Genomic DNA, 21,548 nt, shown 5'->3' on the forward strand with positions numbered 1-21,548 from the left:
GTGAGCTGGAATCACAGGTCTTGAGATGTTGAAACTAGCACTCTTCCTTCAAGATGGAAGGAGGAGATGGTATTAGGCCAAAATAAATAAATGAGAATGAAATGAAGTTGTTTAGCTTTCAAATACTAATACATTAATGGCTTAACAGTATGTATATGTTAGCTTGGAGGGGATTTAAGTCAATATGGATCATCAGTATTAGATTAGGAATGAGGATTCAAGGTGTTAAATCCATTCTAGCTTTGTGATCATCCTCTGGCCATCAAGAATTCCCGCAGTTCTCTGTCCTGTGACTCCCCAAAGCCTGTGTACCTTGATCCAGCTGATAACGCAGCATTTCTTAGATTCCTCATCCCTGGTTCTGTGGTACTCCAGCTCATCTCAGAGAGAGCTAGCCTTCTGCATTTAGCAGCCTACTCCATTTTTCCTTGGAGTATTCTTCCAGATGGAATTTTGCTCATTCCTAAAACATGTCAAGAAAACTTATTTTATCCATTTAAAATGTTCATTTAGGCCAGCCGCGGTGGCTCACGCCTGTAATCCCAGCACTTTGGGAGGCCGAGGCAGGTGGATTCGCCTGTGGTCAGGAGTTCGAGACCAACCTGGCCAACACAGTGAAACCCCGTCTCTACTAAAAATACAAAAAATTAGCTCTATGTGGTGGCAGGTGCCTGTAATCCCAGCTACTCGTGTGGCTGAGGCAGGAGAATCACTTGAACCCAGGAGGTGGAGGTTGCAATGAGCTGAGATTGTGCCATTGCACTCCAGCCTAGGCAACAAGAGTGAAACTCAGTCTCAAAAAAAAAGAAGTTCATTTAATATTGTCATATAAAAAAAAAAAAATCCTGCCCACTCCCTGCTGTGTCACCAAAATTAGATACTTGACAGTCATTTAACTTCTCCCTATGTATTTTTAGTAACATAAAGGTAGAGATCTTAGAGTGAGAGTTAAAACGGGCTTGTGTATTTCTATGTTTAGAGACAAGAAACGGGCCCGGCTTGTTTTAAAGGTGAATTAAATTATTTAAGTTCAGAATTTTCAGCACAGAAATGCAATAAGAAAGTGAGGATTTTGTGTAACTTTGTATCAACTGGTGATCAAGTTTATGTGCAGCAGAGAGGAAGATGATGATGAGATGGTGTAGGAAGAGGTGGGCAAGTCATTTCTCCTGGCCAACTGTTAGAGTAGGGTGTTTCTCTAATTTTTTAATGGGTGTTCCTCACTTTTTTTGTTTAAACTCAGGCTTCTCATGGAAGAGCTGGTGAATTTCATTGAAAGAGTGCCAAAGGCTCAGTCTGCCTCCTTGTGGAAGAATAAGGACATTCAGAGGTGAGGAACAGACCATTCTCTTCCCAGAGACTATAGCGCCAGGTGCTTTGCAAAGCAATCTCATTTGATTTCTTCTTCTATGCTTAAACAATGATTTGGTTATATTAAAGGTTCTCTTTTTCCTAATACGCGAAAGGGTTACATTTGATTCAACCAATGTTTTTTGAGAGCCAACTATGTGCAAGGTGCTATGCTGGGTACTGGAGTTTTTAGGAACGATTGGCTCTGTCCATGAGGTGCTGAAAGCTTAATGGAAAATCAGATAACTCAAGTCAGTTACAGTTTGCATGGCATGTCTTAGAAAAGATGTTTGCCAGCTAGGCGCGGTGGCTCACGCCTGTAATCCCAGCACTTTGGGAGGCCGAGATGGGCAGATCACATGAGTTTGGGAGTTTGAGACCAGCCTGACCAACATGGAGAAACCCCGTCTCTATGAAAAATACAAAAATATTAGCCGGGTGGTAGCGCATGCCTGTAATCACAGCTACTCGGAAGGCTGAGGCAGGAGAATTGCTTGAACCCGGAAGGCAGAGGTTTCAGTGAGTCGAGATTGTGCCATTGCACTGCAGCCTGGGCAGCAAGAGTGAAACTCCATCTCAAAAAAAAAAAAAAAAAAAGATGTTTGCCCACAGTGCTGTAGGCACTCAGAAACTGAAGAACCCTGCTTAGGGAGGCTGAGAAGGACATTCCTTAGGAGATGACAGTTAAGGTGGGTCTTGGAAGAAGAAATGGACTTGTCCCTGTCGCAGAGGTGGAGAAGAGAAGCCCAGGCACGGTGTCATGGGACATAGTATATTCAGGGAACAGTGAGATGTTCAGTGTGGATTAAGGGGAGTAGAGAGGTGAGAGGTGCAAGTAAAGGGGTGAGTTGGAGCAAGAGAATGAAGATTCTCATATGTGAAACTTGAGTTTTATATTGTTGAAAGTGTGAAGTCGGCCAGCAAAGGTTTATAAGGAGGCAGATGACCACATTTATTTTGGGGAAGGTAACTCTGGAAGTAGCATAAACGATGGACGGGAATGCAGAGATAGGCGGGAGGACTAGCAGTGTGACTGCTGAAATCCAGGGGAGATGACAAAGCCTTGAACTAAGGCAGTATCTGTGAGCATGAAGCTGAAGTCTAACTTCAAAGGAATTTCTGAGATAGAATTAAAAAGAACTGGTAAGAGTTGTAAAAGAGGCTGTAAGTAATTAAGAAGGTAAGAGGAGAGCTGAGTGGAAACCAAGGGACAAGGAAGTTTCAGAAAATACAGGTTGTTGTTGGTCTCAGATGCTGCAGGAATATCAAGTAAAATGGAGATGAGGCCCTTGGCTATAGGAATGGGGAGTCCTTAACAATTCCAAAGAGGCGAGTTGCCATAGAGTGCTAGGTCCAGAAACTAGGCTGTAAGAGATGAAGTAAGGAGAAATATGGTAGAAGCAGCAGCTTAATTCCACTTCCATGCTCTCTTATTTAAATTGGCAACAGAGTACCCCTATGGGTACTATGGGTTAACACACTGGGCTTTCTCTAACCATAGCAATTCTGTCTTCACCTCCAGGCCCTGCAGCAGCCCCACCTTCTGATGGTGGCATCAAGTCTGGAGTAAAAACTAGTCTTTTGATTTCTTCTTTTCTTTTCTTTTCTTTTTTTTTTTCTTTTTTTTTGAGACGGAGTCTCACTCTGTCGCCCAGGCTGGAGTGCACTGTTGCATGCAGTCTTGGCTCACTGCAACCTCTGCCTCCAGGGTTCAAGCGATTCTCCTGCCTCAGGCTCCCAAGTAGCTGGGACTACACGTGCATGCCACCATGCCCAACTAATTTTCGTAATTTTAGTTGAGATGGGGTTTCACCATGTTGGCCGGGATGGTCTTGATCTCTTGGCCTCGCAATCCACCCACTTCGGCTTCCCAAAGTGCTGGGATTACAGGTGTGAGTCACTGCACCCGGCATAGTCTTATAATTTCTTAGGCAGTTTATATTCCATATGCTCCTACCCAAGTCCACTTTTTTCCAGTTGGCACTGGTTTCTCTTTCCCTCTAGATCAGCGATTTGTAGTCATCTGCTTATTTCAACATTAGAATGTCTTAGTTTTTGCAGATCTTCTTTCGATTAGAATATAAATATGTAGCTAGAGGAATATACTTTTTCTATAGTGACTATTTCGGAGCTTGAGCATGAGTCTCCTCCGTGCATCTCTTTGTACACATGTTATTTATTTTACTTATGTAACACTTGTTGTGTGCCAGGCACTCTTGTAAATGTGTTATTTAATTTATTTATTCCTTTAATAAATAGGTAGGTAAGTAGAGATGTTACTACTTTTTTTTTCCCCCCGAGATGGAGTTTCGCTGTCTCCCAGGCTGGAGTGCAGTGGTGCGATCTCCGCTCACTGCAACCCCTGCCTCCCAAGGTTCAAGCGATTCTTCTGCCTCAGCCTCCTGAGTAGTTGGGACTACAGGTGCGTGCCACCACACCCAGCTAATTTTTGTATTTTTAGTAGAGATGGGGTTTCACCATATTGGCCAGGCTGGTCTCAAACTCGTGACCTCGTGATCTGCCCACCTCAGCCTCACAAAGTGTTGGGATTACAGACGTGAGCCACCACACCCAGCCAGTGTTATTACTTTTTTACAGGAGAGAAAACTGGCACAGAGAGATTAAGTAACTTGTCCAAGGTCGCACAGCTAGTGAGTGGCAGGATTTGGATTCAAACCCAGCCAGCCAGCTAGCCTGGCTGCAAGGTCCATGCTCCTAACCCATTTGCTAGGCCACCTCTTGTGCACACACACATGCCTCTTCTCACATGCATGTGAACCGCTTCTCGTGTCAGGATGAGGAAGTAGGCTTATCTGTGCACATTTTCTGCTGTGTTTTAAGAATCTTCTGAATGTCCGTTTCCTTGTTTGGGGATGTATGGTGTGGGCGTGGCTTCACATTAGGAAACATTTTCTGGACATGTGCATATATAAGTCTTCGGTGTGTATGTGAATGGCCTCCTTGATCTGACTGCCCTGGTGCAGTACCGCATTCTTGTTCCCAGCTCCCTTTTCTCTTTTCCTCGGTTCTGATAACCTCCCTTCTTTTCTTTTCATCTCCCGTTTGCCCACTGGACTGGACAGGACCCCAGTTCCCTACATCTCCCTCTCAGAAACCTCAGGACTTTGTTTTCGTTCCCATGGAAAATGCCTGCTCTGACTTCCCTTCTTCCTCTTAAATATAAACCATTTGTAGTGTTTTGCTGCAAATAATTTTGGCACACCACAAATAGTGTTCAAAAGTCAGTATTTCTTGGCTAGGTGCAGTGGCTCAGGCCTTTAATCCCAGCATTTTGGGAGACCGATGCGGGCAGATCACTTGAGGTCAGGAGTTCCAAGACCACCCAGGCCACTATGGTAAAACCCTGTCTCTACCAAAAATACAAAAAAAATTAGCCAGGCATGGTGGCGGACACCTGTAGTCCCAGCTACTCAGAATGCTGAGGCAGGAGAATTGCTTGCACCTGCGAGGCAGAGGTTGCAGTAAGCTGAGATCACGCCACTGCACTCCAGCCTGGGGGACAGAGCGAGGACTCTGTCTAAAAAAAAAAAAAATGGCGGTATTTCCTGACTCCCAAATCTTGGGCAAAGTCTTAGGAAGCCCCAAATCCTTACTTCACCTTTTCTCTTGTGACCTTGGGCAAAATCCTCGGCCGTTTTTTCTTTGCCTCCCATTTGGCCACACAAAAGAAGTGCCACCTACATTAGGGAGACTGTGGGTGAGGCTAAAGGAGGAGAAGGCTAGGGAGGGGCCTGAAAGGTATTTCCTAAGATGCACAAGAAATCTCCCTTTTTAAACATTTTTTTATTTTAAGTTCTGGGATATGCGTGTAGGACATGCAGGTTTGTTAACAGAGATAAACATGTGCCATGGTGGTTTGCTGCACCTGTCAACCAATCACCTAGGTAGCTGTTTATCCTAATGCTCTCCCTCCCCTCTCCACACTCCTTGAGAGGCCCCAATGTGTGTTGTTCCCCTGCCTGTGGCCATGTGTTCTCATTGTTTAGCTCCCACTTAAAAGTGAGAACATGCAGTGTTTGGTTTTCTGTTCCTCAGTTTGCTGAGGATAATGGCTTCAGCTCCATCTGTGTCCCTGCAACACACATGATCTCATTCCTTCTTATGGCTGCATAGTATTCCGTGGTATATAGGTACCACTTTTTTTTTATCCAATCTATCGTTGATGGCTATTTTGGTTGATTCCATGTCTTTGCTATTGTGAATAGGGCTGCAATGAACATACACTTGCATGTATCTTTATAATAGAATGGAAATCTCCCTTTTGAAAGAAGCTGCTAGTTGAACTGTAGGCAAAAATCAGAAACTGTTGAGACTAACTTGGTAGAGGAGCAAGGAGAGTAGTAACTTGCATTTTTGGAGAAGGCCATCTTTGATTCTCACCCTGGCCAAGGATTGTGTTTTGATTTTTGAGCATGAGAGCATGAGATGAGCCATAGTTATTGGTAGAGAAAGGGAAGAGTCTAATTATGGGAAAATATACTGAGGTGTGAAAGAGACACTCCATAGCTGTGTTCTGTTTTTCTCTGAAACTCAGCAGAAATATTAGAAGTGGTAGAAGAATTTGAAGAGCTATTTTTTTTTTTAATTTTTTGAGACAGAGTCTCTGTCACCCAGACTGGAGTACAGTGGTGCAGTGTCGGCTCACTGCAGCCTCCACCTCCCGGGGTTCAAGCGATTATCCCGCATCAATTTGCTGAGTAACTGGGACTAAAGGTGCACACCTCCATGCTCGCTGATTTTTGTATTTTTTGGGTTTCACCGTGTTGGCCAGGTTGGTCTCAAACTCAAGTGATCTGCCCACCTCAGCCTGCCAAAGTGCTGGGATTATAGGCATGAGCCACTGTGCTTGGCCATAAGAGCTATTTATTCTTTAATTGGCATCAAGCGAAAGAGTTATTTTGAAATATTCACCTAGAATTTAATCTTGGACCAGAGTACTAAAAGTGCTGCATTTGGACAATGTTTGTGCTAAGGGATTTACATCACCTTTAGATTTCTCTCTATAACAAGCTAGTTAATATCTAGCGTCCCAGACTACTGTGGCATGCTACATTGACAAATGCTATTTTTTGCTATCTAGTTCACCAAAATTTTTCCCATTATGTAGGCTGTATCTTCTCTTTATGTTTTCATTCTTTTTTTTTTCTTCTTATTTTCTTCATTCTTGCGCTTTGCCTGTCCAGGTCTTCCAAAGTAGGGATCACAGGTCCACATGCCTACAGGGCTGAGGAAGGTACACACAGGAGTGAGATGGGCTGGTGGAAAATGTGGACCAGTGACCACACCCCTCTGTAGGGGCAGCTGACTCGCAACTCCCGCAGATCATGGCCTTATAGGAATGTGAGCCCACAGTTGCCAAGCCTTCCTGAGAAGCTCAAAGTCTAGATGTTGTAAATGTGACTTTTAAAAAATCTTTTTAGAAATGTTGGCTCCTATATTAGAATAAAATCCCGTATGATCTGAGCAAAGTACCTCTTTGAGAGGTACTTTGAAAGGTACTCGATTTGAGACTTGAGCCCCCAATTTTTGACTTATACTATATATAGGCAGACTCAAAGCAGATCTTGTCAAGCGCCTAGAATTAATACATCTTAGTAGCTTGCATTACTAATAAAACTATCAACTAAAGAAAACAGTAAATTAAAAATTTTCAAACTCAGTCAAAAGAATCTGACAAATTCTCGTAAATCATTTGAAGTTAGTTTGAATTAACATTTGATTTATTATTAGTACATGTACCAAAAAAAAAAACTATTACTCCTACTTTTTGGCAGCTGTATAACTTCCTGCCTCGGTTGACAGTGCTCCTTGAGATTTATATCAAAGAAGTTAGCCATCCTTCTTCCTAACTTTGACATTACAGTTTACTCTTGAAAAAGAGATGAATTTTGAAGGGAAGGAAAAGGAGAATCCCTCACAATATAATTTTGGGTCTCTGACTTTCCCACACTCACTTAAGTTTAGGTTTTTAATGGAAAAATATAAAGAAAGATATTCCACTTAAGAAAGTAACCCCACCTCTAGTACTTCTTTTGTATAAAGCTAACATTTTTTATAAGATTAGAAATCTACAGTTACAATAAGGATAAATCATTACAAGATATTGTCATCATCCTCATGCAAGCATTAAGCAATTAAGCATTGATATATTCTTGGCTGAATTTTATGGCAGTTTTAATACTTGAAACTTGAAATGTGGCTTCATTCCTTACAGAAGACTTAAAACCAGCCAGGCATGATGGCTCATTCCTGTAATCTCGGCACTTTGGGGGGCCAAGGCTGGTGGATCACCTGAGGTCAGGAGTTCAAGACCAGCGTGACCAACATGGTGAAACCCCATCTCTGTTAAAATACAAAATTAGTCACACCTATAGTCCCAGCTACTTGGGAGGCTGAGGCAGGAGAATCGCTTAAATCCGGGAGGTGGAAGTTGCGGTGAGCCGAGATCGTGCCATTTGCACTCCAGCCTGGGCAACAAGAGTGAAATTCCATCTCAAAACAAAACAAAACAAAACAAAAAAGACTTAAAACCATGCATATTCAAGTTGAAGTTCCTCTGCTCTGACACCCCTTGGGTATGCGTACAGGAATTTATCAACTAACTCTATGATAGGAAGAGAAGATAAAAGTGTGTGCTTGGAGGTCAAATAGTCTGGTATTTGAATTTCAGATCTGTTTCTTGGTAACTGTGTCAACTTATTTCTTCTAGGCTCTATTTCCTCCATAAAATAGGAGCAATATTAACAACTCAATAGGATTGTTGTAAGGACTAAATGAATAATATGACTAAGTTCTTAAAATTATGCCAGTCACCCAGTAGGTGCTCAATAAATGCCAGTGTCCTTGTCTCCTTTAATAAGATAAGTGGCTTACATAATCTGCTTTTGTTAACCAGAACACATCTGTCTTCCACAGCCTAATTTACCTTCAGACACTGCCTTTCTGATGAAAGCAAGGTAGTCAAGTGGACAGAAGGAAAACTGTTTTCAAATTCCACTGTTACCTGTAGTTAGTTGTCACTGTCACTCAGACTCTCAGACTCAATCTTTTCTGTAAAATAAGAATTAAATTATCTCTAAGTCCACTTGTGTTAGAGTTCTGAAAGTTGTCCAGAGAGAGGCTCCTTAAGGCAGGCCCTCAGAGAGCAGCAGTGCTTTGACGGAGTAATCACAGCTGGTTGGGCTTTGCGATTCCAGTCACTTCACCATTTCATTTCACTTGGAGTTGATTAGCCTCTGAGGGACTGATTCATGCTGACCAGACTCCCAGGATGTAGAGTGACAAACAAAAATCCCGATTAATCAATTTAAAGTAAGACCTCTGACTGGCTCCAGAACTAGAGTGGCTCCTCTATCTAGGACACTCTGTGCTAGCCAGGAAGTCCACTTAAGACCTCAAATTATGGGTAAGAAATTTTTCCATGAGCATAGGATTAGAGCAAAGATCGTTGACTTGCTCTCAAGAGTTGTTCCTGTCATGCTTTGGTAGCCTAAGCAATTGCTGTTTTTTAAGCAATAATTTGATCTAAAATAAACATCGGGGTTATAACCTAGTTTATGGTTAATATTGAAACATACTTCATTTTGAGGCTCCACAAACTCCATATGGGTCCTTATTCTGCCAACATACCCAGTCTACCCCAGCCCCAATGGACATGTTAAGCTCTTTGCTGTGATGAGAGTCAGGTGGGGAACTTTCCTGATTCCTGTCTTCTTTGTATTCTCTCCTTACATTAATTTTGTTCATTCATTTATTCATTCATTCAACAAACACTTAATGCCCAGCCAGTTTTTTACTTACCACCTTCCAAGTGGTCCTTCTGGACTTAAAAGTCTTAATATTTAATAAAATCACAAAAGCGTGCTGCTTTTGCTGGCAGGATGGAGGAAGAGGCCACAGAGCTTTGTCATCATGTCAGAGCCCTGGGAAAGAAGTTCATCAGGCACTCAAGTGTGGTAAGAACAAAGCAAAACAATGAAATCCTTTAGAAAGTACTTATGAAACATTTAGACTCTGAGAACTTGACTTTGATAAATTAGAAAGCCAGAAAAACACAGAACTAGTTCCCTCTGGGTTTCCTTATCCTTCTTATCCAAAATCAGCCAATAATTCTAATGGCTTTAAATGGCTCTATAAATGCCTCTCCGTAATTGGGACCTCAAGTAAGCATAAGGAGAGTTTCTGGGAAAGCTAAGTTAGACAAGATGTGTTAGCAGATAGAGGAAGCACAACAAAGTAACTATCTAGAAAGAATAAAAGAGGATGTCAGCAAAAGGACTTTGTGGGCAGAAATATGAAATTCAGAGAATTTCAGACTGCTAACTACCAAATGCCTGGTATTATGGTAAGTTTATAGAAAAATACCCAAAAAAGTTTAAGATTTAGTCACTCTACTCAAGGAGCATGTCAAGCAGAAAAAATAGAGGCTAAATGGCAAGACTTAGGCTGGGCTGGGCAGATTGAGTAGGGCTTGAATGACGAAAAAGAGACCATTCCAAGCAGGCAGGAGAGTGAGCAAGATAGAAGTCCTAGTCTTCTGTAACCTAACCACTGAAGTGACAGCCCATCATCATCTTTGTCATATTAGAAGCATGATCCAGCTCACACTTAGGAGAGGATTCCACAAGGGGGTGAATCCTGTAGGTGGGGGTCACTTGGAGCCATGGCAGAAGCGCCTGCCACAAAACCCTGAACCGGGCAGGTCAGACTGAACTAGAGGCAGTGGGGATAGCTTGACTTTCCTCTTCTGGGTTACCCCTGAGCTCCTCCCTGATTTTTTTCACTACCTCTCACAGTTATAGGGCTCACCTCTACCCAAATGTGGTGCAGTTCAGAGGGGACATGTTGATAATTGCATTGCTGGTTCTTTTCTTTCCTGGGATAGCAACTGAACTTTTTTTCTTTTGAGTGTCATTTATATTGGGCACTGTGCTCAGTGCTGAGGAGACAAAAACGAAAAAAGTATTGCTGTGTGAATCATATGATACAATGGGATAAAAAAGATACATGTTACTCTTTTCAGTGGGTATTAATAAAATACAAAACAAAAGGCGAATTTAACAAGACTTCTCCTTCTAACTACAGTTTTCTCTGGATCTGATTAGCACAAATCATGTGTAGTGAAAATTTCTGTATAAGCATGCTTTCTTCAGTTTTTGTAGAACGTAAGTTTGTGATTTCCATGCCATTTACTGTAAAAGAAAAGATGGGAAAGATTCAGGCTGAAATATACCTGGATCTTCAGGAGCCTTTTGTTTTACTTAAGAAAACTGTGTCCCTATTTGAAACACCAGTAATTTCTCTAGAAATAAGTTCTGGGCTGTTGAGGACAAAAGTTGTAGATGCTTTGCATCTTCATGCTTCCCACTTTCCCTTCTAAGGGTTCGGTCAGAACACTGCTAGTACTCAATAAGCTGAATATAAGACTGTTTCATCTCCAGCATACAATGAAAACATTAAAGTGACCAAAGCCTCTTTTTTAGCTAGGCTGTTCCAGTTCTTAGTCTGCTGGATTTTCACAGGGTGTTGTCCTAGATGGAAAGGGGAGACTGCTGGGAAGGACCATCAAGAGAAGACAGAGCTAGCAGGAAGGAAAGCCCACGTGGTATGGTGTTCTGGGTAATGGCAGTACTGGTTGTCAAATAATGGGTAAGGAAAATCACAGAAAGAAAGCAGGTATAGTTCTGGCCTTGTGTGTGACTTTCTGGTCAGCCTTTAAGAGAGGTGACTGTTGCAGGGCCCTGGCAAAGCTGGGGACAATGTGAAAGAAATTCAGCTGAATGGAGAGATGTGGTTGGGGTTGCAAGTGTTATTCATCATTATTCATCACGGTCCCTGCTCTCTAGCCACTCCCATGACAGCCTCCCAGCTCTGGCATTTTTAAGGCAAGAAACTCTTTGGCTGCTACCGGGCCCAAAGTGAGAGGTCTTCATTTTCTATGCAGGGCGGCCCCAGGAGATTCAAGCCCCAGGGCTGCCTGATCCTGAGAACTTAAAGGAGGAGTCAAAGCTGGGTAGAACCTTGAGTTTTTCCTTGAGGCCTCTCAAGTTCAGAATCGTTGCTGCTAGTCAGAGTCAATCTCCCTGGGTTGGAGTCCACTGCAGTATTGTAGAGAAATGCGTATGCTCCTGGGGCTGTGTTGGAACAGGAGTGGAGACAAACTTTGACTCAGCATCTCTTCTGCACCAGACACTTCACATGCATTATATTATACATCATTTCCCCATTGCAGAGAAACTCTCAAAGGAAGGTAGTATTCTCTCCATTTTATAGATGAGGAAACTGAGGCTTGGAGGTGAACAGCTAACTCCAGGATGTAAACCTAGACTTGTCTGGTTGTAAATTCTCTTTTTTCCTTATTTACCAGTGCCTCTGAGAGAAATATCTCCTTCCTCAAAGCAGGCAGTCATGAGTACGGGGATGTGGAGGTTAAGAGATGCAGGAGCAGCAGACCCTGAGGTCGCCTCAGTCCAAAGGGAGCTTCTGTGCCACTTCCCTGCACTCCTACCAGACTCAGGGCCAGCCTGCCTTCCTGAAGAGCATGTGAGTGTGCACCTGGCCTGGACTAGGGTCACAAGTTCTGAGAGAAAGTGACAAATGTGTCTAGGTTTTAAGCAAGAGCAAGTAAGTATTGTCTACTCAAAATGTAGAAGACAGAGGGACTTAGATAGGTGCTGGGTGCAGGCAGGCAGGGCCTTGCACTAAAAAAGCCCAGTATAGACAATATAGGCAAAAGCAGCGCCCAGATAAAGAAGGGCCTTAAGAAGTCATTCTGAGAGCCTTGGATTTTATCCTCAATGTATTGGTGAACCATTGAAGTTGGGGGATGATATGATCTTGAGATTTGCATTTGTAGTATATTGTTTAGGGCTTTCTGGGAAAGCCTGTAGGCAAGGATGACTCGAGTCCTTTGGCATCCCTTTTGTTGCCTTGTTCTGTTAAATTTTTCTTAGACTTAAGCACAGTGTGAACAGAAGCCCTGTATTGTGCGTGTCATTCCCCTTATGTGACTTACGTCCTGAGACCACAGTCAGTGCTAAGTAAATATGTATAGAATAAATATTGCAAAACCTAAAGCAGTTCACTATGTGTACCTAAGATAAGTGAATAAGAAAATCTTCATGTATCTGTTTATGTAGAAGGTAATGACAATGGATCATTGATACTTTGTTGCTAAAGAAACAAGGGTAAAAAGCCTGGGAACGATTTGATCTATGTGCTGCTCTGGTTAAATCTTAATTCAGTGTTTCCATTGTTATGGCTGTATAAATGCAATTCACCGGCCATATAAGATTATTAGGATTATTTTTCTATCTTGCGCAACTTTTTGTTTTCCCTTGAGTTAATTACCTTGTTTTCTTATTTATGTAGTTATTTTATGTACCTATTGTCTCTATACTCTTCCCCTAATTGTCTCTCCTCAATATGTTTGTAAGTGATTACAAATTTCTCCTCTACCCTCTTAGGGTATCCAGTTGTGCCTAAGAATTAAACTGACATAAAACAGGTTAACAGAAGAAAGGCATACACATTTGATTAAATTACATATATGTAGGAGTCTGCACAGGAGAATGAAGACCCAAAGGAGCAGTTAGAGTTGAACGCAGACACTGAGTTGGACAAACAGCAGGACATTGGGAAAATGTGACAAGGGAAGGGGACTTGGGCCAGAGCAGTCAGTTGGGTGGAGAAATGACTGGGAAGATCAGGGTTTAACAAGGTTTGCTGGTACAGGTTTTTCTCAAACTCCATTCCCTTTCCCTACAGATAAAATGTTACTTTCCTCCTGCTGTAGGGAGGACATCTTCCATATGGGGATTTCATCTCCTTTCAGGAAGAAAAAGAGGAGGTCGGAGAGCTCTTCCTGCACCTGCTGTTTCTCAGGTGCCTTTACCTCAAACTAACCTTTATGCTGAAGTGGCATATTTTGGGGTGGCATATCCTGCCACCCATCATGTTCAGTCTCCGTAGGTATTCAGACAACTTTTATCTCCTTGAGAAGTCCTCTCCCCAGCCTTCTCTCTCTGATGTCAGCTGTCTTGGGCCCAATGCCATGGCTTTCAGCTGAGGATTTTCCTCACCATTATCCCAAAGACTTCTTTTGCTTCTGTTAGAAGCTCTGTTTTCTGAGTCTTCCATTTTCTTGTTTACTCCTTGATTTTTCAGGCCACATCCTCCAGTAACTCCCTGACAAAGAATGTGTGGGAAGTAAATTTTCTGAATCTGCACATCTAAAACTATTTGGTAGAAATAACCCTCAAACTATTTGACAGAAATCTACATTAGATATAATTTTCTCTTACAATGTTGAAAACATTATTATATTTTCTTCTAGCTTCCAGGAGTGTTGTTGAAATATCCGGTGCTCTTTTGGGCCTAGATCTTTAGTTTGTACCTCTTGATTGCCATATGATAGCTTGTAGAATCTTTATTCCTTGAGTTCATGATGATGGGTCTTACTAAAGCAGTTTCATTCATGTGCTGAGTACTTAATGGGCCCTTTCAATTTAGAACAGGAGTGGCAGCTGTTGGCCAGCACTGTTTCTGGACCAAATCTGGCCCACCACTGTTTTTATAAAGCGTTATCAGAACACAGCCACGCTTATTTACATATTGTGTATGCTGTTACGCGGTTAAGCTGAATGGTTGTGATCTGCAAAGACTGTATGTGATCTGCAAAGCTTAAAATACCTGCAACCACTTATGGAAAAGGTTTGCCAATTCCCAATTTAGAAAATTAAGAATTTTAATTCCGGTTTAAAAGAAAAGTTTTCTACCCCCCTTTCCTGTGTTCTGTCTTTCTGCAACTCTTGCTATTAGATGCTGAACTTCCTAGATTGTCATGTAAATATTTTTCTCTCCTGTTTTCCATCTGTTTTCTTTTGTTTGTTCCTCTGCAGAATTCCCTTAACTTCATTTCCCAAGTTTTCTATCCGTGTTTCATTCCTGCTGTAATATTTTTTAACATAAATTCTTCTGATTTTTAAATTAACCTTTTTATTATAATATAAAACACAGATATTAGTCATGCCCATAATCCCAGCACTTTGGGAGGCCACGGCAGGCAGATCGCTTGAGTCCAGCATGGGCAACGTGGCAAAATCCCGTCTCTACAAAAAATAAACTGAGCCAGGCATGGTGGCACACACCTGTAGTCCCAGCTACTTTGGAAGCTGAGGCAGGAGGATCTCTTGAGCTTAGGAAGTTGAGGCTGCAGTGAGCTGTGATTATGCCACTGCACTCCAGCCTGGGTGACAGAGCAAGACCTTGTCTAAAAACGACAGCAGCAAAAAAAAAAAAAAAACCCACAGATATCAAAACACACAAAACTAATATATTGCTTAATAAATTACTATACAGCAACCACTCTTAAAGCCACCCCCCTAGTCAAGGAAGAGAACATTCTCAGCAACTCAAAAGCTCCAGTCCAATCGCAGCCCCCTCTGAAATATTGCATGGTTTCAACCCATTGGGTGGTGGTGGTGGTGGTGGTGGTTGTTTCAGCTGAAATTGTCCCATCTTTGAACACTGAAAGCCTTGTCAGGTGTTGATACGGTTTGCCTCTGTCCCCACCCAAATCTCAACTTGAATTGTATCTCCCAGAATTCCCACATGTTGTGGGAGGGACCCCGGGGGAGATAATAGAATCATGCGGACCAGTTTTTCTTGTACTATTCTCATGATAGTGAATAAGTCTCACAAGATCTGATGGGTTTATCAGGGGCTTCTGCTTTTGCTTCTTCCTCATTTTCTCTTGCCACCGCCATGTAAGAAGTATCTTTTGCCTCCCGCCATGGTTCTGAGGCCTCCCCAGCCATGTGGAACTGTAAATCAAATTAAACCTACTTTTCTTCTCAGTCTCAGGTATGTCTTTATCAGCAGCATGAAAACAGACTCATTGTCCCTGAGGTCATTTATTGTGACCCTCATAGTCTTTGATTGTTTCCTTGCCATCTGTGATAGCAGGATGTTTAAGACTCTTCTTGTACATTCTCTGCCCTGAATTACCCATTTCTCCAAGAAATCCTGGTTTCTCCAATGGGAAGTGGAATTTTAAGATCCCGTTTTGGTTGTTAGCAATGCTCATTGCTACTCAATTGGTCATTGTTTCTAGTACTCTTTGGAGAACAGAGCATATATATTTCCCCCCACTTTTTTTTTTACACTTGTACCATATCTGTGTTGTCAGAATATATTTTCGTTACATACTATACTGCCTTCCTTCTAACCTTCATTTAGTCTGTCAGCTACTAGCAACTGTATATTTAATGCTCACTACTGGCCCAGTCATACTCATATTTCTTTAATCATTCTGATTGTCTGAAACTCAGTCTTCAGTAGATTTCTTGGGATGGGATCATAAGAACAGTATTCCCTGAGTTCCTGCATGTTCATAATTGTTTATCTGTGATCTTTGGCCTTGAAAGTCAGTTTTGCTAGATATATAGTCCTTGGCTTGCATTTTCTTTCTTTGAGTATCTTCAATATGTTCTCCTATTTTTTTCTGATATTAAACATTGCTGTTAAAACCACTAATAAAATATAATTTTCTTTCCTTGTAAGTCACTTGCTCTTTTCCTAGATCCCAAAGGTTTGCTTGTAGTCTAAATATTTTCCCAGAATATGTCTGGCGTTCATTGTTCTGGGTCAGTATTCTCAAGTGTGCACTATGTTCTTTTAGTGTGTAGTTTCATGTCTCTTTATTTTAGCAATTATAATATTTAGTAATTGAATGTTATGAGTGTTAATTTTTATTCTCTCCCTTGGTTTTCTGTTAGGGACTACTATTACCCTTATGTGGCATCTTGCTTATCTGTCTTCAACATTTGTTTCTTTTGAATTGTTTAAATCTCTTCATTTCTTTTTGCTATTTTTTTTTCCCATTTTTCTTGTGTCATTGTCTATTGTGTTAATCTACTCTGTGTTTCTGTTACAGGTTGAGTGTTCCTTATGTGAAATACTTGGGACCAAAGTGTTTCAGACTTCAGATTTTTTCCAATTTGGAATATTGCTGATTGAGCATCCCAAATCCCAAATCCAAAGTAATCCAGTGAGCATTTCTTTTGAGCATCATGTTTGCGCTCAAAAAGTTGCAGATTTTAGAGCATTTCTGATTTCAGGTTTTCAGATTTTTTTTTTTTTTCTGCGAGGGAGTCTCTGTCACCCAGGCTGGAGTGCAGTGGTGAGATTCTCGGCTCACTGCAAGCTCTGCCTCCCAGGTTCAAGCGATTCTCCTGCCTCAGCCTCCTGAGTAGCTGGGACTATAGGCGCCCGCCACCACACCCAGGTAATTTTTGTGTTTTTAGTAGAGATGGGTTTCAGTGTTGCCCAGGCTGGTCTCAAACTCCTGAGCTCAGGCAATCCGCCCACCTCGGCCTCCCAAAGTGCTGGGATTACAGGTGTGAACCACCGCGCCATCCAGGTTTTCAGATTTGGGATGCTCAACCTGTAGTTTAGTCTTCATTTCCAAAGTGATGTTTTCTTTTATTTCTAATTCTTTATTGAGTTCTGTCATGTCATTTATAAGCTTTGCTAGTTTTTCATGTATGTGCCTCTTTCGTGTTTGTATAACTTAAATCTTTTTAGCTTATTTTGAAATTCTGATGTATTGTTAGCATGGTTTCACTATATGACATTGTATTTCTAATTTCTAACAGCTCTTTTTATTCTCTTAATCTTTTTTTTGTAGCAATCTCTTCTCATTTCTTAGCTATACTATCTTATTTTTCTAACGATAGTAAGGACAAGCTGTTCTTAAAGTTTTCGTCTACCTGCCTAATTTATTTCTTCTAATTTCCCTACCTGCTCCTCTGGCCCCATTTGAGGCCTTTATTATTTTAGAGACTTTTCTCAAATTTATGGTAGTTCTTGGCTTACTGGCTCATGTTTAAGAGTTGGAAAATTAAAAAAAAAAAAAAACGAATTCGAAAGTCTATGTGCCATGAGTAGGGCTTATTCAATTCCAGACTTTACCATAAAGTAATCTGGTTGAGCTGTTTCTTTGTGGAACCCCCTGTGTTAGAATCTTTTCATTAATTTTTTTTTCTTTGAGGCTGATTGGATTCTTCAGAGAAGATTCTTTCAGCCCCCCACCCTGGAGGGTATAAGCTTACTCATAGTGTTCTGGCAGCCAAATGAAGAGACGAACATTGTTTCTCTAAATATATGAATTTTTGTTTAGGAAGGCTGCCTCAGTTGATGGTTTCCCGTAGTCCAGATTTCTATTTTTACTGCCTCCAGAGAACAACCTCTGGTAGCATACCTGAGAGGAGAAGGGACAGCTGCTGAGCTATATGGAAGGAATGAGTAGATCTGGAAGGTTCTAAGTATCTCATCTATTTTTTCAGCAATTCCTCTTGTTTTTAGATTGATTCAATTTCCAGATATACCTGTTGTTTTCAGTTGCCATACTTTTTGTGGGTTCTGCAGTAGAAATTAAACATTTGCATTGAACTTTCCTGGGCCTACTAAGTCAGTTATCATTTGTCTTTCTACTTTCTAAGATACCTTGCTATTGTCTCTTCTCTCATTCTCTTTGTCTTAACGGTGTGTGTGTGTGTGTGTGAGAGAGAGAGAGAGAGAGAGAGAGAGAGAGAGAGAGTGTGTGTGTGTGTGTGTGTGTGTGAAGCCCTCTATTATTCAGTGTTGTTTCAGGAGAGAGAGGAGAGGCTAATGGCATGCATTCATTTCACCCCAGTACTTGGACCTGTATTGTACAGTGAATGTCAGGGAAGTTACTCTTCAGGTCTCCTCCTGATTCTTTTGGAGCAAATGATAAAACGTTTTTCTGTTGACACATATTGGACAACATAGAAAGACCATGTCTCTATTTAAAAAAAAAAGAAAAGAAAAGAAAAGAAATGGCTGGGCGCGATGGCTCACACCTGTAATCCCAGCACTTTGGGAGACCGAGGCAGGCCTGTCACAAGGTCAGGAGATCGAGATCATCATGGCCAACATGGTGAAACCCCATCTCTACTAAAAGTACAAAAAGTAGCTGGGCATGGTGGTGGGCACCTGTAATCCCAGCTACTTAGGAGGCTGAGTCCGGAGAATCGCTTGAACCCAGGAGGCAGAGGTTGCAGTGAGCCGAGATTACACCATAGCACTCTAGCCTGGTGACACAGTGAGACTCTGTCTCAAAAAAATAAAAATAAAAAAAGAGAAATCATAAAGGAATCCTATGAACAATTATATGCCAGTAAATTAAACCATTGAGATCAAATGGACAAATTACTGGAAAGGAATGCTGTAGAACATGAAGAAATGTTCACCCAGTAGTTGATATTGTGATCCATTTGCAGGCTGTTACCTTCTCCTCTCAAGGATGCAGTGGAAGTGTCAACCTGGAGAAGATGCTATACAATGCAAGAGGTGAACTCTGCCCTTAGTAAAATCCAGCTGGTGGGATATTCTCAGAAAATTGTGAGTATTCATATTACATTTCAGTCATTTATGAATGCTTTCCGTTCATATTGTTATTGTTTCGAAGGATCCTATAGTTACGTTTTTAAAGCCATTCCGTTACTGAGGATCCAGAGCCTCTGTTCTTTCCTCCGTTCCAGTCAGGAACAAGGGCCTAACACCTAACTGAAAATGAAAAAGGAAAGCCAAAGCGTATCTTTGGTCTGTATGGTAATATTTCATCTCTCCCTTTTAATGTGTGAACCTTGAGTGCCTAGGGACATGGAAGAGGGCTGGAGCTCTCAGGTGACAAGTAAAGATTATAGGATTGCTTTCTATATTTGGAGCACGATGATCTCCATCATCTTTCTGTTTTCCTTAAAACTTTGTAGTTTACTTTATTGATTGATTGACTGAGACAAGGTCCCACTTTGTTACCCAGGCTAGAGTACAGTGGCACAAACACGGGTCACTGCAGCCTCGACTTCCCAGGCTCATGTGATCCTCCTGCCCCAAGTAGCTACTTGGGGACTACAGGCATGTGCCACCATGCCCAGCTAATTTTTATACTTTTTTGTAGAGACAGAGTTTTGCCACGTTGCCCAGGCTGGGTTCATGCATTCCACTGGCCTTAGCCTCCCAAAGTGCTGGGATTACAGGCGTGAGCCATTGCATCCAGTCTCTGGTTTACTTTAAAATATTTTTTGTTTTTAAACTGAGGATGTTTCTGTTGTTTTTCCCTCCAGAATTACCTCATGTGACTGTCACTGTAAGCTCCTTGCACATTCTTACTGTGGTTCTCTTTTAGGAGCTTTTTGGTGCGGTCCAGGTGACGCCTCTGAGCTCTGGCTATGCCCTTGGGAGCTCCAACTGGATCATCCAGTCTCATTACGAGAAAGTGTCTTATGTCTCTGGATCCTCCTTGCTTACCACACACCCCCAGGTAATTCCAAATTCTCTTCTTGCAACTCAGCTTTTTGGTTACTTAACTCAAATTCAGAATGTGTCCAGGGTACCATCAGCCATTTTTAAATCTTCCCAATTTGGTTTTCTACAGATACTCTCTAGCCAAGGTAGACTATTTGAGTCCCAACATTTTGGCCTACAGGTTTCTCTGAAATAGTCCTGCTACCTTGAGGGTCACCACTAGGGTTCTGAAATTCCCGCAGTCCTTCCAAAGACCATAGCCTAATGTGGGACACAGATGGTTATGCATTTACTCAGCAAATATTAGCTGTTTAAAATCCTTCCCAAGGGCCAAGTGTCAAGTGTCATGCACACATCTGGGTATTGGGGATTCAGTGGTGACCAACAGGCAAAGCCCCTCTTGTGGATCTTACGTTATAGGGGAGTTGATGATGTTGGGGAGGGGATGGTGTATAGTGGGTAAAAAAATAAAGTGTATGGTCATTTCCGATTGTGATACAAGTACTGAAAACAGTAAATCAGGATGATTTTCAGAGTGATGGAGACTGGTTTAGATTGGGTGCCCAGGAAAGCCGGTGGGAAGATCTCACTGGAACTGAGACCTGGAGAGGTAAGCCATGTTGGCTGGGCACAGTGGCTCACACCTGTAATCCCATCACTTCGAGAGGCCAAAATGGGATAACTGCTTGAGCCTAGGAGTTCAGGACCAGCTTGGGCAATATGGCAAAACCCTGTCTCTACAAAAAAATACAAAAATTAGCCGGGTGTGGTGACACATGCTGTGGGCCCAGCTACTCCAGAGGCTATGGCAAAAGGATCGCTTGAGCCTGGGAAGCGGAGGTCGCAGTCAGCCAAGATTGCGCCACTGCACTCCAGTGTGGGTAACAGAGTGAGATTCTGCCTCAAGAGAAAAAAAAAAAAAGGCTGAGTATGGTGACTCATGCCTGTAAATCCCAGCACTTTGAGAGGCCAAGGCAAGTGGATCACTTTAGGTCAGAAGTTTGAGACCAACCTGGCCAATGTGGTGAAACCCCATCTCTACTAAAAATACAAAAATTAGGTGTGATGGTATGCACCTCTAATCCCAGCTACTTGGGAAGCTGAGGCAGGAGAACCACTTGAACTCGGGAGACAGAGGTTGCAGTGAGCCGAGATCGTGTGCTGCACCCAGCCTGGGTGACAGAGTGAGACTCCGTCTCAAAAAAAAAAAAAAAAGAGAAAGAAAAAAGAAAAACAGAAAAATTAGCCACGTGAAGCTGTGAGTGTTTGTATTATAAAGGGATGGCCAGTGAAGGGTCCCTAAAGCAAGAATAATTTGAAGGGCAGAGAAGGCTATTGTGGTCTCAGCATGGTGGTCAGCAGTGAGGTCCAAGAGAGTGGCAGACACCATGTCATGTAGTGCTAGTAGGCTATGAGGAAGAATTTTGGTTTTATTTTAATATGGAGAGGGAAACTATTGGAAGGTTTTAAGTTACTCATTCCAGTCATATTTGGCAAGAAGCCCAGCACATATAAACATTGTTATGAATGTGATACTTACTCCTTTTTAGGTATTTCTAAATAATTTACTGTTCATTTCCTGAATATTGGTTATTTCTATGTTTGTAATAGGGAGTGGGGGACATTAGTTAGCTGTTGAATGGGTATATAGATACATTAGGTAACTTGTGGGAGTCCATATTCCATTTATTTATCTACATCTATTTACAGAGAGAGAGAGAGAAGGTCTTGTTCTTTTACCCAGACTGGAGTACAGTGGTGCAATCATAGCTCACTGTAATCTCAAACTCCTGGGCTCAAGCAATCCTCCCAAGTAGCTAGGACTATAGCCACCACACCTGGCCTAT

At 41.9% G+C, this 21,548-nt stretch overlaps 1 protein-coding gene across 1 annotated transcript in view; it reads left to right on the plus strand.

Moving 5' to 3' along the window:
* INTS9 (integrator complex subunit 9) overlaps positions 1-21,548 on the plus strand; it is a 123,452-nt gene that overhangs the window by 56,251 nt on the left and 45,653 nt on the right. Inside the window, exons 7-9 of the mRNA XM_017884571.1 lie at positions 1,244-1,330; positions 18,675-18,795; positions 19,583-19,717. Of these exons, the coding sequence (XP_017740060.1) occupies positions 1,244-1,330; positions 18,675-18,795; positions 19,583-19,717 (343 nt within the window). The remainder of the gene's footprint in view (positions 1-1,243; positions 1,331-18,674; positions 18,796-19,582; positions 19,718-21,548) is intronic.

The sequence above is a fragment of the Rhinopithecus bieti genome, unplaced genomic scaffold, assembly GCF_001698545.2.
Source record: "Rhinopithecus bieti isolate Rb0 unplaced genomic scaffold, ASM169854v2 scaffold_315, whole genome shotgun sequence".
NCBI classification, from domain to species: Eukaryota; Metazoa; Chordata; class Mammalia; order Primates; family Cercopithecidae; genus Rhinopithecus; species Rhinopithecus bieti.